Below are 20829 nucleotides of genomic sequence, written 5' to 3' on the forward strand. Positions count from 1 at the left end.
ACACCTGCATGGTCTCGATTCTCATTCAGATAAAGCTCGCATTTTGCTAAGGGCACCCAAATAAATTGCCCCACAAGAGAGCCTCTCAGCGTCGAGACCTCGAAAGAAAGACAAGAAAGCAAAAAACATGGACTCTATCAACTCCTTCAAGGGCTACGGTAAGGTAGACGAGGTCGAACAGCAAGCCTTCCGGCGAAAGGCCCGTAAGCGTCTGCTCATCCTTGTTGTATCCTCCGTCGTTCTTGTCGCTGTCATCGTAGGTGCTGTTGTCGGAACTGTTTTACACAAAAGAAACAGTGGTTCATCCCCTTCCTCTACCGTCCCTACTGAGCTCACTCCGGCCGCTTCACTCAAAGCAGTTTGCAGTGTCACTCAGTATCCTCCATCTTGCGTCTCTAGCATCTCTTCTCTTGATTCAGCTAATACTAGTGACCCAGAAGTGCTCTTTAAGCTTTCTTTACGTGTCGCCATCGACGAACTCTCCAAACTCAAGGACTACCCTTCTAAGCTCATTGAAAGTACCAATAATACTGTGGTGAAGGATGCTTTGCGGGTTTGTGAATCCGTGTTTGATGATGCTGTGGATCGGCTCAATGACTCGATTTCTTCCATGGCGGTTGGAGAAGGAGAAACGATATTATCGACTTCTAAGATTAATGACATGAAAACATGGCTTAGTACCACCATCACTGATCAAGAAACCTGTTTAGATGCTCTGCAAGAACTAAACACTACAAAGAATTTCAACAGTAAACTTCTTGAAGAAGTGAGGACAGCAATGGAGAATTCAACCGAGTTCGCAAGTAATAGTTTGGCCATTGTTGCTAAAATCCTAGGTTTATTGTCAGATTTTAACATCCCAATTCACAGAAAATTATTGGGGTTCGAAGGAACAAACTCAGGGTTTCCTGGTTGGGTTAGTTTGGGAGATAGGAGGCTGCTCCAGGAGTCGAAGCCAGCGCCAAATGCGACGGTAGCCAAGGACGGAACTGGGGATTACAAGATGATTGGAGAAGCTGTGGCAAAAATTCCAAAGAAGAGCCCATATAAATTCATCATATATGTGAAGGAAGGAACATACATAGAGAATGTGATTTTGGATAAGCACAAGTGGAATGTGATGATATATGGGGATGGGAAGGACAAGACTATCATTTCTGGAAGCAAGAATTTTGTGGATGGGACACCCACATTCTTAACAGCCACTTTTGGTAAGTTCTTCTGCTTCTCCTGCCATTTTTGTGCATTCTTGAATTTAAATTCTCTTGTTTCTCCATATTCTATAATTCAACTAGAATCACTTTCACAAATTATATAGCTTAGATGAGATTTTGCTTCACAAAGTTTTGAACTTTCGATGATTGGGTGTCTTAAACACTAATGGGTAGTTTGGGTTATTGCACAAAATTTCTGAAAGTTTCAAGAACACAGAAATTTCAAAGCTAATTCATCTGCCATGTGAATCCTTCTACTCTGGGAGGATAACATGTAGCAGATTAGCCATCTTTTGATGACAGGACTTAGGAAAGTTAGGAATGCACATGGACTATGTTTATGAGTTCCCATGTGAAGTACCAGCCTAAAAATCTGAAAGTCCCAATAAATGTTTCTGTGAGTATAATTAAATGAGATTGGATGTTGGTACCGACCAACCATGTGCTTGTCCGTTTGCTAATTTACAACTATCTTTTGTAGTGGTCCCAATTACCCTGCAAAATGATACAAGAGATTGGGATTATTCCTTTGTCTGGGGTCGACGTTAGCTGTTAAAATTTTAAAAAAGCCTTAAATACCTTATTGACCTAGTCTATAAAAGATGCCAAACTACACAACTCTGTTTTCTTTTTTTGGTGGGTGGTGAGTGGATCACTCATTGAATAAGAGACTAAGTTTTGGGTAGAAACTTCAGTTGAAATCCATCCTTACTAATGATGAGTGGAAGGCCTGTGAAGATTAATGTAACCTGGTTCATGAACATGGAGTTTAGTTGTGTAATAAATTTCCTCACCTGATGCCCAGGTGACAGTGGGTTTTTTAAGTTAAACATGGCATCAATTTGCATCTAAAGGAATCAAAATACACTGTTCTGTTATTAAAGAAACTTCACTGACAGGCAGCCCACGTGATATGCTTGTAGCTTTTTGGGTCTCTGGTTTTCATGGAGAACATGATCCCCCCCACTTTGTGTTTTGTGTTCTCACCCAATTCAGGCCACTCATCTCCAAGATTCAATATCTTTGGCGTGTTTCTGACTTTATACTAATTGTGTGATCTCCAGCTGTTGCCGGCAAGGGCTTCATGGCCAGAGATATAAAGTTCATCAACACGGCAGGGGCAGCAAAGCATCAAGCAGTGGCCTTCAGGTCTGGTTCAGACATGTCTGTTTATTACCAATGTGCATTTGATGCATTTCAGGACACACTCTATGCTCACTCCAACCGGCAGTTCTACCGGGACTGTGACATTACCGGTACAATTGACTTCATTTTCGGCAATGCGGCTGTCGTTTTCCAGAATTGCAACATCCAGCCCAGGCAACCTTTACCAAACCAATTCAACACCATCACAGCTCAGGGGAAAAAAGACCCTAACCAAAACACTGGAATCTCAATTCAGAAGTGCACATTTTCTGCATATGGTTCCAATCTTACAGCCCCAACATACCTTGGCAGGCCTTGGAAAGATTTTTCCACTACTGTTATTATGCAGTCTGAAATTGGCTCATTCTTGAAGCCAATGGGCTGGATGTCATGGGTAAGTGGTGTTGATCCACCAGGCACAATATTCTATGGAGAATACATGAACACAGGGCCTGGGTCAGCTGTAGATCAAAGGGTTAAGTGGGTAGGTTACAGGCCTGCTCTCACAGAAGCTGAGGCTGGAAAATTCAGTGTAGGATCGTTTATTCAAGGGCCTGAGTGGCTGCCTGCAACCACTGTGACGTTTGATTCCAACCTATGATCTGAAAATTGGGTCAAGTTTGGGAAACTATAAATTGTCTAGAAGAAGAAGATTGTATTTTTAATTTTCTATTTCTTTATATACATTAGAAGAGGAATTTGTTTCTAGTGTTCACACCCATCTTCTCTTTATTTTTTATTTTTTACCTCATTGATACGTGCTGTGACACCTATTATTTTTCTATTTTGATGTAATCGTTATGCTATAAAAGGAAAATTAAATTGTGATATAAAAAATGTCTGATATATTTCATATATTAATTACTTTGAATGTATTTTCGAAATCTATTTGAAAACTAAAATTTAATATTTGTAACCAATAATATTATTCATTTTCCTTTTTTTAGCAAGTTAAAATTTTTACTTTTAATTATAATTAAATTATTTTTAATTTTTTTGAAGATTTTTTTTTTTATATAAAAAAATTCACCTCTTAAAAACTAGATAATTTCAACCTAAACAGTGGAAAGCAATTGCTTAAACCGCTGAAATTAAAAATTAAAAAGAAAAAGGGGGAGCCTACCAAATTTGAAGATCGAACCAAGGCGAGAAACAAAGAAGGAACACGCCTGTCTTCTCTTCCAAAGTCTGCTTCCAGAAGAGCGCGTCTTTCTTTAATTTTCCAAAAAAACGAAGGGGGTCAAAATCTCCTCTCTCCCTCTCTCCCTCTCTCATTCATATAGAGAATAATCGACATCTGTGGTATATATATAAAGGATGCGGAGATTCGTGATTGGCAAAGCTAAAAGCCTCCTCAACCCTTCATATCACTCTCAAAATCATACCTTGCTGCGTCCTCTTTCCGCTTCTCAATCTCGTTTCTTATCTTCTACTTCTGTTCTTGATTCCCCTTCTACTTCTTCTGCTTCATCCATGTATCCTCCTGTCTCTCTTGATACCATTAATCCTAAGGTGCTGTTTTTACCCCCTCTTTACAATACGAGTTTTGCTGCTTTCGATTGAGATTCATTTTTTATTGGTTGAGTTTGTCTGTTTAATTTGAGTGGTGTTTTGCATCTGGGTTTGCTTTGTTTTTATTTATTTTTTCACCTTTTTATCATGGTTTATGCTTTGGATTAGATTAGATTAGATTTTCTTTTGGATGTTGGTTTTAATTTATGAACATAAAATGCTTTTCTCTGCTGTGCCTTTTGCTGCTCGGGGCGTTTATGCTCCAGCTGAAGTTTAGTGAGCAGTGCACCTGAGCTTTCTCAAATAATATACTCCTTTTTTTTTTTTTTAATAATTGACATTTTTTTCATGGAATGCTATTTAGAATATGTGAAAGCTTGTTCTATTCTATGAACTTGTAGGAAGGCTGTTTGAGTTCTACAATGCAATGTTCCTGCTGAAACACCTACTTTTAACTGTGGAAACATCATACACTCAAAATTATAAGTTGCAAAATTATACATTTTTTCAAAGAATGAGTTTTCTCCTTATTCTGCAATTTAATGATCGAGTTTGCTTCATAAACGTATGATTTTTGGCAATCCTTTTCTGTTCTCATTGTATCTCCACTACAATGTTGTGTATTTCCAGGTTCTGCAATGTGAGTATGCTGTTCGCGGTGAGATCGTCACCCTTGCACAGGTAATACATGGATGATGTCTTAGATTAGTGCCATCTTGTTCAAACTTGCTGATGTTTTAATATTATGTCTTCTTGTGGTTCTGTAATAGAACTATACTTGCCTGAGTATGTGATGATGGAATGTCTATAATTTTACACAGCGGTTACAAGATGAGTTAAAGGCTAAGCCAGGTTCTCAGCCATTTGAAGAGGTATGTTTCTTTTTCTGGACTATTGAACTGTCTGGGCATTCATTTGGGTATGTCCAAGCTAGTTTATGTAAGGTTAGTTGATGATTTTGTTACATAATTGTGCTTGATGTTTGCCACTTGGTTGTTATCTCTTTGGTAGTTATTAAAGGCAAAGGAAGGTCCAATTACTTTGAAAGAACAAAAAGTTTTTCCTATGTTAACTTCATTTAATCCTGCTTGCTGGATTTTATGCCCCTTACTGTAGAAATATTCTGTTCAAAAATGAAAGAAACCAATCATATTCTGTTGAAGAATGAAAGAAACCAATCTCTTGAATGGGCAATTGAGCATGATTGATTCATAAAGAAACAAAAGAGGAAACTTTCATTGTGCATGTTTCCGTTTTAACTCAATATTTCTCTTGGCATTTCTTGCATTCTGATAGTGGCATTTTAATGTCATATTACAGATACTTTACTGCAACATAGGAAATCCTCAGTCTCTTGGCCAGCAGCCAATAACATTTTTTCGAGAGGTTAGTTTGATACACCTTCTTCAAAGAATGCACTGCCCAATATATTTTACTGAACCACTTCACCTATGATCATTTCTTCTTTAGGTTCTTGCATTATGTGACCATCCGGCTATTTTGGACAAAAGTGAAACACAGGGTTTGTTCAGGTAACTTATTTTTATGATCTGGGTTAATGAACTTCTTTGTAGCATATAGCATTTTTGTCCCTCTTGCTTAATGAGCAAAACTTTCAAGTATTAATACTCTTATGTCCAGCTTCAGAACGTGTTTTGCGTTCTTTGATTAAATTATCACTCATTCTTCAACTGTGTATATGTAAATGGAAACTGGAATTCTTGAAGAGTCAAAGAGAATGCTTTTTGAATAGATGAACTGACCTTTAGCTCTCTCTTTCTATGTCGATAGATTTTTCTCCACATTTTCTTTTGAAAAAAATGTAGATCTTGCTAGAATTATTCCACTCTGATCGACTTGTGAAAATAAAATGAAAGTCATCTCTTTCTATCTTCTTTTTTTTCCGTTCTTTCTTTCTGAATCTGTCAATATGATGACCATTAGTCATCCTTTGATTATTCATTATTTAACTGGCCTTATAACTTGTTCTAGTGCTGATGCCATAGAACGAGCTTGGCAGGTCCTTGATCAAATTCCTGGAAGAGCAACTGGTGCTTACAGTCACAGTCAGGTTATAATCATGCCATCCACATCCATGAACTTTGAATTTTCATTAAAATGCAATGGTGTTTATGCTAAATAAGTGATCCTTATTTTTCTTCCCACATCAGGGTATCAAGGGATTACGTGATACAATTGCTGCTGGAATTGAAGCTCGTGATGGCTTTCCTGCTAATCCGAATGATATTTTCTTGACGGATGGTGCAAGTCCTGCAGTAAGTAACAGTGAATCCAACATACACCTCATTTGGAATTTGATTAATTTAAAGTATCATGGACAATTTTATATCCATATAATCATGTGTGTAAAAGTGCATGTATCTGCCATTGAAACACAGGAACATATTCTAAGCATTTTAAAACTTATTTTTATGCCTTTACCAGGTTCATATGATGATGCAGTTGCTAATAAGTTCGGAAAAGGATGGGATACTCTGTCCCATTCCTCAGTACCCCTTGTACTCTGCTTCGATTGCTCTCCATGGAGGCAGTCTGGTATGTCAGAAAACATTATGCTCAAGTTTGATTAACAATTTTATTGCCTACCTCTTCTGTTGACTGTTTGCTAGCTGTAAATAGCAAGTTGCTGCAGCAGCTCTGGTAAGATAGAATTGAGTAATTGATTGACATGAGCTAATAGAAGAGGAGAAAGCTAGATAACTTTACATATCTTTTAAATGATCTTTTGACTTTGCAGTTTGAAGTAGAACTCTCTGGTTTTTGCAGGTTCCATATTATCTTGATGAAGCAACTGGGTGGGGATTGGAAATTTCTGAGCTTAAGAAGCAATTGGAGGATGCAAAGTCTAAGGGTATTACTGTCAGGGCCTTAGTTGTAATAAATCCAGGCAACCCAACAGGGCAGGTAAGCATCAACTGGATTTTGTATCACATGATGGAGATAATGGTTTACAGTCTTTTGTAAATAATTTATTTTTATTGGCAGGTCCTTGCAGAGGACAACCAGAAAGCAATTGTAGAGTTCTGCAAGCAAGAAGGTCTTGTTCTTTTGGCAGATGAGGTAGGTTGGATGAGTGTAGTCAGGATGGGCCTTTCATTTGTAGCCTCTTACTAAAATGAATCTGGTTTGAATATCTTTTATGTATTCCATGCAGGTTTATCAAGAAAATGTTTATGTTCCTGAGAAGAAGTTCCATTCATTTAAAAAGATCTCCAGGTCTATGGGGTATGGTGAAGAGGATATATGCCTAGTATCTTTTCAGTCCGTCTCCAAAGGTGAATGGTTAAATGAATACTACCAAGATGATGTGAAAAGTTTTCCAATTTTCTGAATTTGGAAATGTATATATTTTCAGGGTACTATGGAGAGTGTGGGAAGAGAGGAGGTTACATGGAGGTCACTGGGTTTAGCCCTGAAGTAAGGGAGCAAATATACAAAGTGGCATCAGTGAATCTCTGTTCCAATATTTCTGGTCAAATTCTTGCTAGTCTTGTCATGAGCCCACCAAAGGTTATTTCTTCTTCTTCTTCTTTTTCTCCTTTTTCCCTCTTTTTTATATGTTACTTTAACCTTGTGACCGGCTTCAGCTTATGGACTTGATTTAGCATCTGATATCTGTGTTATAAGGAGATGAAACCTTTATTTGCTGCATGCATGTATGCAGGTTGGAGATGAATCATACGAATCATATTCTGCTGAAAAAGAAGGAATCCTATCATCCCTTGCAAGGCGTGCAAAGGTTGGTTTGGTGAAAGTTGACTTTTTCCATTAGAGTGTTTTTTCAGCTATAGTAGGATAGTGTGGTTGCTGAAATCTTTGGTGAATGGAATTCTTGTCAAGCGTTTGCAGACATATCTTCTTGATTTTTGTGTGATGATGTTTGGTACTTCTTTATTGTCTAATGACAGACATTGGAAGATGCATTCAACAATTTGGAGGGTGTAACATGCAACAAGGCAGAGGGAGCAATGTATCTATTCCCTCGTATCCGTCTTCCTCAAAAGGCCATTAAAGCTGCAGAAGCTGCAAAGAAAGCCCCAGATGCATTTTATTGTCAGCGTCTCCTCAATGCCACTGGAATAGTTTTCGTTCCTGGTTCAGGCTTTCGACAGGTGAGTCTTATTTTTTTCCTGCTAGTGCATTGATTAACGTGTATTCTCATGTTGGATTTTGCATTCTGATTCTAACATTATCAATGGGGTTAATGGATCTTACCAAACAAAACAATTAATTGATGTTTCCTTCCCTACATTTATCTGAAGATTTATGTGATGCTAGCTTTTCAGAAATTTGAGTGGTTCCTTTTATGATTGTAAAAAGGTACCGGGCACCTGGCATTTTAGGTGCACCATCCTGCCTCAAGAGAACAAGATTCCGGCCATTGTCTCCCGCCTGACAGAGTTCCACAAAAGTTTCATGGATGAGTTTCGTGACTGAGGGAGCTTTGCGTTCGTAGCATTTAAGAAAGTTGCACAATAAGCTATTGTTGAACATTGTAAAAACACATGGCTGGCCATCGCCTAGCTTCATTTTGATCTTTCTGCCAAATAAATAGCGACTCTTCGCTTTTCCTTCTAATAGTCACACAAATGGCAGTGCGAGTTTTGTAGAAATATTTTTGTTTAGCCTAGGTTCTTTATGAATTTATTCACAAAGAGTCGATTCGAATCTGTCTCTGAGTGTTTCTATAATCTCTCTCCATTTAATGCGTGGCATAAACATAAAACTTGATTTCCTGAAAATCAAATATGGGAAGTCTTAAGATGATGGTATTTGGCTTATGCAGCCTCCTTATCCCAAGCTAGTTGAAGGTTTACTACTAAAACTTTGAAAAAAAGGGAACCTAACTATTTCTATTTTAAGTAGTTGTGGTTTGTTTCCGCTTTTACAGGAATATTTTTATTTATATATGAATTTATGAAACATAATATATTCAATTTAATGAAAAAAATAAAGGAAATCAAAATAAACTAAATCTAACCGGTCGTGTTCGAGAAAGGAAGCAAAACTAACTCATCACAAATTTTTATCCAATCCCAGACCAGAACTGTTGACCCGTTTAACTCGGGTATCCCGGCCAGGTCTATCCGCCACTATAGTGGTCCCAAGCGCTTATTGAAGCCTAGCGTATATGTACTGTTCAGTATAGGTTCTTGCCAAGTATCCATGTGAATCTTGAATGAAAAAATGCCATGTAACTGATGGTGGTTCCAGCAGACACCCGAGAATAATAAGCTCTCCGTAAAAATTGCCATAGTTTTGTTAAGGAGTATGCTTGGCCCCTGACCTGTGTGTGTCTGTACCTTTCAAAATATTGTCCAGGCAAATAAACAGCGGCCCATCCAGCCATGATTAAAAAAAGCCAGCTTGTTTATGCTAAATCTATCTTTCAACCAAAGACAGAACGTTAATGGCGCTTGTAATCTGGCTCGTATTTTTAAAGTCCAACAAAATGAGAATTGAGTTCCATTGAGATGAAATCCAGTCATAAAACTAACAATTCAAGTAGCATAGTATAGCACCATTTGACAAAAAAATTGCACGAGTTCAATCCTACGCTTCCCCAACTAATAAGACAAGCAATTTAGGGAATACAAGGAAATTACACGATATGGTGTTCTTATAGACGACTAATGACCGTCTCCACCTCTGCAGGGGTATACAAATGATATGTTGGAGCCACCTTTGCAATATCAACATTGTTTGGAGTCACCTGAAATCAATAGCATTGTTTAGATGTTATATTTTTTTCCACCTGATATGCTAAGGAAAGAGAGGTTTTAGATGCTAAACTAAAGCACAAATGTTGAGAACCAATGAACAGTGAACAGCACCAAACTTTACCTTTTCTTCCATAACTTGCTTCAGAATGGAAAGTGCAATTGTCTCAGCCTCTTGAAGTGTGAGGTCCTGCACAAAATTAGCAAGTGACAACATCATGTCAGCAATCCAAATCAAACACATAATATGAGATAGTGAAAAAGGCTTAATGACTTCTTACATTAGCACAGATCGCAAACTAACATATTTACTGCAACCGTGCAAGTGACACGTGTTAAAAGGCGACATTCATTTTGCACTACTCGTACAGCTACTAAGACATTTAATGTTGAAGGAACATAAAACAAAGGGAGAGAGAAGGGGGATGGGGAAAGAAAAGGCACATATGAGTGAAAGTAGCAATACCTTGTTGTATTGCTCTTGCAAAGAGCTATCTGCACCTTCTGATCCTGAACCAATAGCCTTTGCATTGCATTGCCAAAATGTTCCAGATGGATCTGTGTAGTACCTGTGCAATATAAAAACTCTTTTTGAGCCAAAATACAAGTGATCTAACAGGTAATCACATGATTAATTCATTCCATCGGTTATTCTAGGACCTTCTACGAGTATTAACTTGCACATTTCCAAGCAATAAGTAACAAAATCCCAAGCAACAAGTAGTAAATGGCATCATCTATAGATTAATGGACATTTATTAACTTCCAAGAGAATCAGAAAGGTAGCAGTCCCCCAAATGGATACATGGAACAGAGAAAACTTCTCTACCAAATCCGGACTATATATATATATATATATAGAGAGAGAGAGAGAGAGACAGGTGCAAATGCATTTGCTACTCTTAAAGCAAACAAATATGAAAACAACTTGATACTTACAGGCTAGGACCATTCTCATCATGACCAGCAATGAGAAGTGACACCCCAAATGGACGAGACTGCAAAAAAAAAAAAGATATCCACAAATCAGAAGCATATAATAGAAGTGTATAAAAGGCGAGTCCACTATTTAACAGCACTTGACTACATGAACCTTAAGCAAAGAACCTAGAATAAAAACTTGCTTTTATAACTTTCTAGATGTTGGCGGAAGCATCTGGTGTAATATAAGCAATTCCAATACAACTTCATTGAAAATTGACAGCTGCATAGTGCTGATAGCAGATCTAAATTTACTGATAAACAAAAATTCTAGTAGTTCATGATATTAAAAATATCTTGCAGTTAAGCCGCAGGATACTGTTGCTAAAGTAAGGTGTTCGATCAGCAGAAAAGAAAGGGAAATGAGAAAGAAAAAGGGGGGGGGGGGGGGTGAGGGGAGAACAAGGAATGAGAGAAGAAGAAAGGGAAAATTTGGAGAGAGGAGAAGAAGTATTTAGAAAGAAATTGTATTCTTTCTTTCTCTGCAATGGATCATAGAACATTTATATCAGTAGTTAATTCTCCCAAGGGAGAATCAGTGACAGAACAGAATTCCCAATCACTCTTAACAGTCTAACTAATGTTCCTAGCAATACCTTCCCATGAAGGTCATCCTTGTCCCCAACATTAGATAGTGACCATCATTGCAACAATGAATTTGAAAGATGCATGCAATGAAACTCAACTTCATAATGAAATCACAAAAGAAATAAATAACCATTTACATTGTTATTTAAATGGTTGTATGCAACTGAAGATTACTGAATGAATGATAGTCATTATTTTCTAAGTATTTCACAAAGAAATGAAAAAACAGGCAGAGTTAGATTATTAAAATTTTCAATGTGAAAATGCTGTACCATGGATTCTTCATCGCCTTCACCAAATCGTAAAGCAAGATCACAGAGAGCTTGGGTCGTGGACTCCACTGTCATGGGCTCACCATATGAGAATCTATGGTTCTGATGAATTAATTTAAAGGATCAGAAAAGGCACTTTTCTACCAAGTGTACAAGGCATCACAACAGCTACTACAAAAACAGTACCTGAGTTTCCACACGTGCATGCTCAACAAGTGTACGAGCATCTGCAATTAATCCACTCATGGCACATCCAATATGCTCATCAATTTCCATAACTTTTTCCACACTACTGGGCTCCTGAAAGAGAATTGAAAGATATAATGACTGTAACAAGTTGCGCACTTGTGCTCCACAACAATCATGATCACATTGATTTCCATGATGAAATCAGTTGTGCTGAATGCCTGAATAAGTTACAACAAGTTTGAAGCTGATACACATGCAAATCATGTAAGTTCTACACTTGTACCAATAAATATTAGTGGAGTTCTTGAAAATTGCTCAAGTAGAAGTTTCTCAAGCAAAAATTATAAAGGTGAACGTTTTTAAATGTATGCTCACTACTCATATGGATCTAGTGTCAAATTTGCCCCAACTAATAATTATATACAAAGGAAATTGCAAAGAATCACAACCATTACAAATGAACTGAAAAAACAAAAGGATAGTGGGTTTATCATATCAAAGATGTAAAAGATATGGATTTCATATGAATAGAAAGACATATAGAGAAAGAGGCAAACCAGCAGTGGTGAAGTGATACGCTTCTCAACTGCAAGCACGACACCTTCTTTTGTCTTTAACCCAATTGCAGTTGAACCTAGCTGTAATTAAAATAAAGCATGTTATTTTTTAATCAACTAAGCATCTGCTTGACCCTAATAGCAATCCCCTCCTTTTTCTGGCTAGGGATGGGAAGGGGAGCATAAGGGTGACTGATAGACTGTTAGACAGTGCGTTAGAGGGAGCAACGTCTTTGTTCTGCAGCACAAGAAAGGTAAAGAAAAAAAAAATTGAGATATGGTACTAAAATTATCAATTGCCTTCCTGATGTCCCAATAGTGGGTTCTTCACTATCACAGAGAACTCCAAAAAAATATGATGTTTTGTTGAGTATTATGGGTAACATCACAACTGATCAAGGTCAATCATGTCCAATATGTCAAAATTAACATGTCAAGGCAATAAAAACGACTAATCATTTATGAGCCAGTTGAGATAATCCCAGGAAAACTGTTTAGGCAAATGAAATTAATAAGATTATACATCTAAGTTGGATAGCCATAATTTCCCGAGGAAGAAAACAAATGGGAACTTTCTACGGAGACAAACAGGGTTTTTAGGGAGGTTTAGATTACCTTAATGGCTTCAATAGCATATTCAACCTGAAACAATCTGCCTTCGGGAGAGAAAGTGTTCACTCCCCGGTCATACTCGGTCCTTCAAAATCACACAAATTACCACAAATCAAAGTCTGAAACTAAAACAATAACAAAAAGCAAGAAATGGAAAAAGAAAGCATTAAAGGATTCAAATGGAAGCACGCTAGTAAGAGAACTACAGAATTTACCTTGTGAGGAACATCTTTGGTCCGATCTAAATGGTGAAATTGAGAGAGAGAAGAAACGGAGGCAGAGTAGGTTTTCTCTTTAGCTTCGGGTTTTGCTTGTGCTTTTCTAAAGCTCTACTTGCGAAACAAGACAGATAGCGAAACGTTTCATTGCTTCTACCGAGCTTTTGGGCTCAATCCAAGTATAGATCCGGCCCAGCTTCTGCTACTTGAATCCAATGGGCTTTATAGGCCGCAACAAATTACTTGGAAATGAATGAAGTGGTAGGACATTGTCGAGTATTGTATTTAATTATAATAAAATGAATTTAATAATAATTAAATTTAGAATGGATTAAATTAAATAATAATGTTCATTATAAAATTAAAATAAGATTTTAGGTATTGGATGTTCATTGCTCAAATTCATTCATATAAATAATTAATTAAATATTAAATTTATTTTTGTAGTAATATTTGTAATTTTGAAAAATTTATTTTTTAAAAAATGAAATTTAAACATCTTTCTAAGATTATTGTAATTAAAAAGATAAGTTCTTAACAAAAACATATTTTATAAGTCATTAATTAAAAAATATAAAATTAAACAAATTATGATAGTATTTAAGAAATTACAATAAATTTGAAAAAGACATAAGTAATATAGTTGGAGATATGATGAAATAATTAATTGAATTTGAGTTCAGATGGTGATATAATTAATTATAATTATTATTATCTTACAAAATTTTGCATATATTAATAGTGTTTATGCCAAAAAGAAAAAAAGATTTTGAATTTATTCTAGAAAATATTTTATCCATTATATTTGAGAATTAAAAAAAATTATTTGATTCCCATTGAATTAGTAATTTAGTGATGGAAAAAGCCAGCTTCTCTTATTTTCATTAAAAAAAAAAAAAGAGAGAGAAGGAAGGGCTCCCGATGAGTGCTCTTTCTCAGGAAAAATAGCAGAAAGGCCAAAAATAATGGACCTAACAGCCTAAAAAAATAGGCAATGAAATAACAAAAATAGTGTTTCAAAAGGACTTCAATTATTGTTAGCCTTCAATCCCCACACAAGAAGCCAAGAGAAACAGAGGTTTCCTTCCCTTGCTAGATTTCTAAGCATGACATTAGAGGTTAAGAGATTGGTGGAATTTATCAACTAAAACAAATAGGACTCCTGATGTTCTGGTGTGGGATTTGAATTCAAGCTCGAAGCTTATAAGTACATTGCCTGCCCATTTCTTTAAAGCAAGCCAACCATCTACCCCATCAATAGCAGTTCCATGTCTAATTTCAGTAAGTTGAATCCCATCAGAAATCAGGTAAGCAAGTCAGAGTCCACCACAGTCAATTCAAAATTTGCAGAAGTTGGCTCCCCATTGTCAGACAGACAACCTCCATGTGCCTATATTAATTATGCCACTAACAACTAACTTGGCAATCCTTGTTCTAAATTGAAACAGGCTGGTCCCTTCTTCCATGTACATTGCAAGCATTGTTTTTTTAAATTCATTTTGAGTATTTTTTTTTAGTTATTATCAGATTCATTAAATGAGATATAACTTCTGCAATTTAAAAGGAGAGGAGGGGAAAAAAACAATGCAATAAATTTGGGTCTTGCTTAGAAGAGCAAGGGATACATCTATCTATTATTTTTAGATCAAGGATATGTGTTGCAAGGGAAGCAACCACAAGAAGCGTGGCTAGAGCATCTTCGGTTGATCATCATCTTCGTTTGTTCAGGGCGTTGTTGGCGAGCTGCAGCTCTCCATTCTTCAGCTTTTCTGTGAACAACTGCCATCCTTTTCATCAACTTCTCTTCTAAGTTTGATCTCATCTTCTGTACTTTGACCTGTTTCATTTTAGAAAATGAGCTCAAGACCATTGAATCTCTGGTAGGCGGCAGCTCTCTTTGGGCTCCACCTCTTACACTTGTGTGAACACAAGAAGCAGAAAGTAAAGTGACAACTAATAATACTATTTTAATCGATATGAACTAAAAGCCAAACTTTCAATAGTGAGAAAACTAAAGAAAGTACTGATTCCAGTTCCCCACGAATTTTTTAAATGTTAGCTCACATGGGCTTACAAGTTAGAGCAAAAACTGGAATTATTTATGCATGAAGACGACTTCTCTAGCCTTCTTTGTATTTCTTTAAGAGTGAAGCATGGAACTAAAAGTATATACAATTGGGGATGACACTCCAACAGAGGTGGACTGGTCAAGAAACAGGAGGACAATGGTGTGCATGAGGGAATCGAGACAACGAAATCTATCATAAACAGGACAAGAACGCTGAGACTATGTAGTCAACACTTATAAAGCCAAAGACACAACAATGCATAATTTAAATAAAGCAGGATAAGCAACATACCTCAAGCTTTCTTGATTGAGCTTCTGCTTTTGCAGTTTGGAGGTTCAACCAAGCTTGAATTTTTGCTTCCTCTCTTTGATACCTGTAGCTCAATTCAGAATTCTTACTGTCAGTACAGACACCAAACAAGAGAATGCTGCTAAAAATTATGCATATTTTTTAAGTTTTAGCCATGACTTACCTAAGACAGCATTTTGTCTTTTCCTCTTCCTCCCATGTAGCAGCTCTAGAATCTGAAACACTTCTCCGGCAAGTAATGCCAGTCTCAAAGTGTCTTAGGCTCTTTGATATTTCCTCTTCCTCTTCCTCCCTTGAGCTCCAATTTGATGCAACTGAATCATAATGTGACCCAAATTGTAGCTTAGCCAAATGGCAAGCTTGAAGCTGGGAAATGTCAATGATACTGTTGGTGCTATCAGAATTCCCCAGTGGCAAAGGGCCTGACCTATTGGCAGGCGTATTATGGCGAGCAGGCGATGAGCTTTTGAATGGCGTGTGGCATCTAGAAGTTGTGGAACTGCCCAAGGGAGTCATTTCTGTCCCAATATCTCTGTGTTTTACCTCATGAATAACTTCAGTACCAACATCTTTCATCACTTCATTAGCTGAGTTTCTAAATAGAAATCCTTCTTTTGATGTCTCTGAGTATCTAAAATTTGGTAAAACTGGTTCTACCTCATCTATTAACTTGTCTGCAGTTGCCAATGAACTCAAATAAGGTCAGCTCAAGGAGGATAAACATTTTAAATAAACAGTGATTGTTTAATCGTCAAGGAACAAAATTTTCAGTTTTACTATTCAACAACTGCATACGCAATGCACACTTTACATAAAGGTATCAGCAGTATAGAGTATCATCCATAAAGAATTCTGTTGCTTGCAGAGGGAATCTTGTACAAATGAACTAAGGAGAATGCTGCATCCTTTTTTTAATCACCTTCTGGGATTAGTGAAAACCAAACAGACTTTAAATTGACCCTAACACAATTGTTTAAATCAAGAAGAAGCATCATAAATTCATAGTTCATGGAACCAAGTTTAAATTTTAAGATGTTTACATATAGATGATACATTATGGGTTTCTCTCTCAAACAAATAGTGCAATCAAACGGTAGAGAAAAGCTTTTAGAAGACAAAAGAAAAAGCGTCTCATAAGGATAATAGTTGAGCATCAAAAGGGATAAAGCTGAGTAGTAAAAGCCAAATTTTAAACGATAAAAAGTCCAACCTTTAAGAAGCACATCTGAAGAAGCAGAGAACCCACGAACAGTTACTCCTGGGTTGTGTTGATCCAGAGCTACAGACCCCTGAAAGCTGGAAACAAGTTTTGAGACTTTTTCCTCTGTGACCCTTGATTTTTCCGCAAATACCTCCATTTGGTGCTTAAAGTTACCATTTTCTTTCTGCATCTTTGAAGATTCTGGCGATAGCTTAAAAGCAAGAGATTCATGGCAAGAACTACTCATTAGCCACTTCTCTGCATCATCCCACTTAGAGGGAAAGCTCTTTTTTGCAAGACTACCAATACTATTGCTGAATATTAGCCTACCAGGTGTAGAAGGAGCTTCCACTCTCCTCTGAGTCACAGAGTCCACTCCCTCTCTGCTCCTTTGTGTTGGAACTTCAAGAAACCCTCTGCATTCCGCACTGCCATGTGGCATTGGAAATGACTTGACAAACTCAGATGTCTCCTTGAGATTGAGCTTGCAAAGTGGGTCTTGAAAGGTGTCCGCAAATAGATTGTCCTTTCCTTGCCCATACAGACTCGTATTGGTCTCCAATGCTGGTTCCTAAATCACAGAAACACCCCACAAGAAGAATAAACACCATAAAGATTAATCAAAATCCAAAATCCAAATGGGAAACAAAAGCAATAAGAAAAGCAAGAACCAAATGTGAGACTTTTACCCCAGTAGAAGCAAAAGCTTGAAAGTATTCGGGACTTGTGAGATCCATAGTAGTGAGCTTTATGGGGATGACTGATGTAGACCCAGTTGAGGAATCTCTTGTAAATGCTAACTCTTTTATTATAATCTTGGTCTAGCAGGTATCTGCCTCTTTTACACAAAAACAGTGGCATGAGAAAGCGACTGAGGAAGCAGTTGAACAGTATAGCTTTTCAATGAAAAAGCATTAACTTGCTAGGAACCCACGGTCTAAGATACTGTTACCATACAAGACCTACACCACTTAACCAGTCATTCCTTCAACAAATGAGAGTGAGACCACAGTGAGATGGAGACTAGAATTTGGCGTCTGAGGAAGGAGATGAAAGAGTACTTGATGAAAAGAAAAGTGAGAGCTTTGGGAGCTACAATAAAAACAAAAGGGTATACTGAGTAAGAAAGCACAAAAAATTAGATTAGAATAATATATTTATTAATCTGTTTGCAATGGGTATTTTATATTCTTTATTTCTTTTTGGGAAGGTTCTCAATGGTTTTGAAAACTTTAGATGCTTCACTATCTATTATTACTGTGCAATATCATTCACAGCTCACAGGATGATATCATCTTGTTTTATGATAGGTGAGGAGCAAGTAACGCCTCTATGTTTCTTGTTTCTGCGAGGACTTCAAGTTTTCAACTCCAAGTATCAAAGCACATGCAATTTCTTACCATCTTGATAATGGACTCTGGAACTTAAATCGTATAAATGACAAACTTTTCTCTGTTCATCTTCCCTCTGGAATTGATAAATGTTTTTTTTCTTATGGTTTTTTTAAGCATAGTCAGATGTAAGGTAATTTAGAGAGCGTGTGTAGATACCGTCATCTCTGAAATTTTCACTTGAATATGGTGGTATGATCAAATTGTTCTGGTTTACATGCATGGATAATTCATCTCCAAGATTCTCACTGCATTTCCAAGTTTCAGGTTAGATTCAATTCTGTCCACAACCAACACTTGTACATACAGTCTAGAACTTCATCTCCTTAACTCGTTTTTAGGTGACTGCAAGGAGTGAAAAGGCAATAAAAGTTGAGACAAACATCACCACACTAACCGCCCAATTGGAAAAACTCTATCAAGTCTATGGCAGATATGACCCTGCTCTCTCTTCCTCTGGCCCTGACCTGCTTTTGGCCTTGGTGTTGGAGAAAGTAGAGCTAGTCAAGGATTACCACGCGAGAAGGGTGTTTTAGTAGGAACTTCGTCCATAAGCCACATCAGCCTAAAACGTGGCTATTACGTGTCATGTGAGGCGTTGTCTTATTCAGCAAGTTTTCAACTTGCAGGCAGAACTATAACTACATTGCATAGGTATCATACATTCTTCAATCCTTTGCGGTTCAATTACATAGAACTTTTAAAGTTGAGAAAAGCATCCTTCATTAGCGTGGTGTACAAGAGATTTTTCCTTAGTTTCTCGTATTGAGGTGACAGCTTTCTCTCTTCACAAAAAGAGAGATATTTCTTACCATATGGAAAGGATTTTGAAGTTGAAATAACACCCTTTCCTTTCATCATATGAGGAAAGCAAGGAAAGGGAATGATCAAATGAACCGAGAAAAGATGATTTGCTAAGAAATTCATATCAAAATATTCATATTTGAGTAAATCATAAAGATAAATTAAATTCAGATATACCCATCAATTCAATTTAAAATTTTGTTACTCTTATAATAAGAATTATTTAAAAAGATTATTATTATTTTCTATTATATTTTTCACTTCATCTAAATTATACTAAAAGAATATCGTTAAATCCATAAAATAATGACAATTGTATTCACTTTTTTTTTTTGCTGTATTAAAAAAAAATCTTTATTTTTTTCATGTTATTTTTTTTTTTTATATTTTTTGTCATGTTAGAAACTCATTAACTTTTTACTATAATAAAAAAGAATAAAAATAGTTATCCTCTAATGAATTATTGGAACTGATTGATGGGAATTTATTCAAAAAGTAGAATCATGATGCTCCTATTTAAAAAAAGTAATATCTAAGCATGCTAGAAACCCTTGAGATCATTACTTTCACAGTTTCATTTCTTTTTTTAATCTCAAACTTTGAAAGATGGTGATGCTTGATTAAAAAAATAAGTGTACATGTAATCATTTAATTTTGTATTTAGTTGAATCTATGTAAATCATGATTATATCATCCATTAATTTAATAAAATTAAAAAAGGAAAATCCTTGAGATGGGTGACCATTCAGCACATTACATCTCTCTGTGCAAGTCTCATACATAAACTCAAAGGACTAATCATAAAGTATAATGAATGGGACATGGGTTTATAGTGACAATGTGAATAGACCCACCAACCAATTGAATTGAAATCAACCAACAATGTGACTTAGGGTTTGCTAGGATCAACAGGTAGAAGATAAGCAACATGGGGTCCATTTGCTTAATGTATTTACCTTATAATGCTTGATGACAAGACATCCCCTGTTAATAATGCAAGTTTTATCTCTCTTTCAACCTTCAAAACTTATAATCTTCCCACTACACTACACTATTCCTGCCTAGCTTCACTTTCTTTCCTTCCTTCCTTCTCTTGCCTATGATCAATGGCTGTAGCAAGCTTTTCTTCTCCTCACATCCTGCTTCAAAATTCTGGTTCAATCATAAAGCCTAAAGGCAAAACTATGATGCTTCAACACACTCAGGTTCCGCTCAAGAAATCTCCTGCACTTCAACCCAGATCATCTTACAAACACAAGGTATTCATTCTCCTGAACACACTCATACCATCAATTCCTCTCTGTTTTCCTTTGTCCCTGAAGCTGTAATATGGATCTTCTTGTTTAATGAAATAAAAAACAAGTGAATTGTATCAGATTGTCACCTAAGAATCAAGAATGATCATTGAAACGGTGCTACTTGTTTGCCTTTTCTTAATTTAAACAGGTATTTGAGAATCAATCTGAGGGCATAATTTGTTACAGAGATGAAAGTGGAGAGATCATTTGTGAAGGATTTGATGAAGGTCCTCGGTTCCATCAACAGTTTCCAAGAACAGCATATCATTCAACTTCAAGGTAGATTATCCCAATACAAAATATTTTATTATTATTCGTTATTTCCCTTCATTATAGTTGACTATCAAACAATTTTTATTTTATCTTATTGTAAAAAAATGTGTCTTTTTTCGTTCGTGGGTGATGGTTTGATTGAATACAGAGATGCAGAGATTATCAATCTGCTTCAACAAAGATTGCTTCAAGTTGTTAATGGTGGGGAGTTTAACAACTCTGACAAAGGAGTTGCTGCTGTGCAAGAAGACTTCGAATGGGAAGGCTTTAACAAATTCTGCTGATCAATCACTAACTCTAGCCTCATGTTCGTCAATGTGCTTAAAATAATTTGCATCGATATGGAAAGAAGTATTTCATTTCTTACAATATCAGAATGTAATTAAATGCCCAGCATAAACCTTAATCATATTTCCCATATTTTGTAATCAAGTTCCAACATCATTTACATAAA

General features: G+C 36.5%; 5 protein-coding genes across 7 annotated transcripts; 3 read left to right on the forward strand and 2 right to left on the reverse strand.

The window, feature by feature from the left end:
- Positions 1-3075, forward strand: LOC110626821 (pectinesterase 3). Its single transcript, XM_021772936.2, has 2 exons — positions 1-1211; positions 2279-3075. Exons 1-2 carry the CDS (start codon positions 128-130, stop codon positions 2959-2961), a joined length of 1767 nt encoding a protein of 588 aa, XP_021628628.1. The 5' UTR covers positions 1-127; the 3' UTR covers positions 2962-3075.
- A 398-nt stretch (positions 3076-3473) lies between these two features.
- On the forward strand, positions 3474-8563 carry LOC110626442 (alanine aminotransferase 2). The gene is made up of 15 exons (XM_021772349.2): positions 3474-3872; positions 4503-4553; positions 4694-4744; positions 5193-5258; positions 5343-5404; positions 5865-5943; positions 6044-6148; positions 6318-6428; positions 6660-6797; positions 6879-6953; positions 7048-7168; positions 7249-7403; positions 7558-7632; positions 7802-8005; positions 8214-8563. Exons 1-15 carry the CDS (start codon positions 3678-3680, stop codon positions 8328-8330), a joined length of 1605 nt encoding a protein of 534 aa, XP_021628041.1. The 5' UTR covers positions 3474-3677; the 3' UTR covers positions 8331-8563.
- A 764-nt stretch (positions 8564-9327) lies between these two features.
- LOC110626443 (proteasome subunit alpha type-5) lies at positions 9328-13187 on the reverse strand. Its single transcript, XM_021772350.2, has 9 exons — positions 13028-13187; positions 12816-12897; positions 12201-12281; positions 11641-11754; positions 11455-11556; positions 10553-10611; positions 10080-10182; positions 9738-9803; positions 9328-9606 (listed from the first exon to the last, which is right to left on the reverse strand). The coding sequence occupies exons 1-9, from the start codon at positions 13039-13041 to the stop codon at positions 9514-9516; spliced, it is 714 nt and encodes a 237-aa protein (XP_021628042.1). The 5' UTR covers positions 13042-13187; the 3' UTR covers positions 9328-9513.
- A 1411-nt stretch (positions 13188-14598) lies between these two features.
- On the reverse strand, positions 14599-17730 carry LOC110626011. Of its 3 annotated transcripts, none has more exons than XM_021771737.2 (6): positions 17299-17730; positions 16940-17180; positions 16619-16810; positions 15572-16082; positions 15391-15472; positions 14599-14867 (listed from the first exon to the last, which is right to left on the reverse strand). In XM_021771737.2, the coding sequence occupies exons 1-6, from the start codon at positions 17344-17346 to the stop codon at positions 14676-14678; spliced, it is 1266 nt and encodes a 421-aa protein (XP_021627429.1). In that variant the 5' UTR covers positions 17347-17730; the 3' UTR covers positions 14599-14675. The 3 variants fall into 3 exon arrangements, with proteins under 3 accessions (XP_021627429.1, XP_043817603.1, XP_021627428.1); XM_043961668.1 differs by having other exon boundaries at positions 16619-17180; positions 17299-17447; positions 17533-17729; XM_021771736.2 differs by having other exon boundaries at positions 16619-17180; positions 17299-17729.
- A 2080-nt stretch (positions 17731-19810) lies between these two features.
- LOC110626783 lies at positions 19811-20803 on the forward strand. The gene is made up of 3 exons (XM_021772861.2): positions 19811-20063; positions 20251-20381; positions 20524-20803. The coding sequence occupies exons 1-3, from the start codon at positions 19911-19913 to the stop codon at positions 20657-20659; spliced, it is 420 nt and encodes a 139-aa protein (XP_021628553.1). The 5' UTR covers positions 19811-19910; the 3' UTR covers positions 20660-20803.
- The last annotated feature ends 26 nt before the right edge of the window (positions 20804-20829 follow it).

The sequence above is a fragment of the Manihot esculenta genome, chromosome 11, assembly GCF_001659605.2.
Source record: "Manihot esculenta cultivar AM560-2 chromosome 11, M.esculenta_v8, whole genome shotgun sequence".
NCBI classification, from domain to species: Eukaryota; Viridiplantae; Streptophyta; class Magnoliopsida; order Malpighiales; family Euphorbiaceae; genus Manihot; species Manihot esculenta.

Excerpts from the sequence above, each read along its gene's own strand:
- LOC110626443 (XM_021772350.2), bottom strand. Across the intron at positions 11,755-12,200 it reads GTATCACTTCACCACTGCTG|GAGCCCAGTAGTGTGGAAAA; the intron begins GTTTGCCTCTTT and ends ATTCTCTTTCAG. Across the intron at positions 10,612-11,454 it reads AAGGCGATGAAGAATCCATG|TCTCGTCCATTTGGGGTGTC; the intron begins GTACAGCATTTT and ends TTTTTTTTGCAG.
- LOC110626011 (XM_043961668.1), bottom strand. The coding sequence starts at position 17,346 with ATGGATCTCACAAGTCCCGAATACTTTCAAGCTTTTGCTTCTACTGGG. Across the intron at positions 16,083-16,618 it reads TTCAGATGTGCTTCTTAAAG|ACAAGTTAATAGATGAGGTA; the intron begins GTTGGACTTTTT and ends TGGCAACTGCAG. Across the intron at positions 14,868-15,390 it reads CTCAATCAAGAAAGCTTGAG|GTCAAAGTACAGAAGATGAG; the intron begins GTATGTTGCTTA and ends AAAATGAAACAG.
- LOC110626783 (XM_021772861.2), top strand. The coding sequence starts at position 19,911 with ATGGCTGTAGCAAGCTTTTCTTCTCCTCACATCCTGCTTCAAAATTCT. Across the intron at positions 20,064-20,250 it reads GATCATCTTACAAACACAAG|GTATTTGAGAATCAATCTGA; the intron begins GTATTCATTCTC and ends TAATTTAAACAG. Across the intron at positions 20,382-20,523 it reads GCATATCATTCAACTTCAAG|AGATGCAGAGATTATCAATC; the intron begins GTAGATTATCCC and ends GATTGAATACAG.
- LOC110626821 (XM_021772936.2), top strand. The coding sequence starts at position 128 with ATGGACTCTATCAACTCCTTCAAGGGCTACGGTAAGGTAGACGAGGTC. Across the intron at positions 1,212-2,278 it reads ATTCTTAACAGCCACTTTTG|CTGTTGCCGGCAAGGGCTTC; the intron begins GTAAGTTCTTCT and ends TGTGATCTCCAG.
- LOC110626442 (XM_021772349.2), top strand. The coding sequence starts at position 3,678 with ATGCGGAGATTCGTGATTGGCAAAGCTAAAAGCCTCCTCAACCCTTCA. Across the intron at positions 5,405-5,864 it reads GAAACACAGGGTTTGTTCAG|TGCTGATGCCATAGAACGAG; the intron begins GTAACTTATTTT and ends AACTTGTTCTAG. Across the intron at positions 6,954-7,047 it reads TTGTTCTTTTGGCAGATGAG|GTTTATCAAGAAAATGTTTA; the intron begins GTAGGTTGGATG and ends TATTCCATGCAG.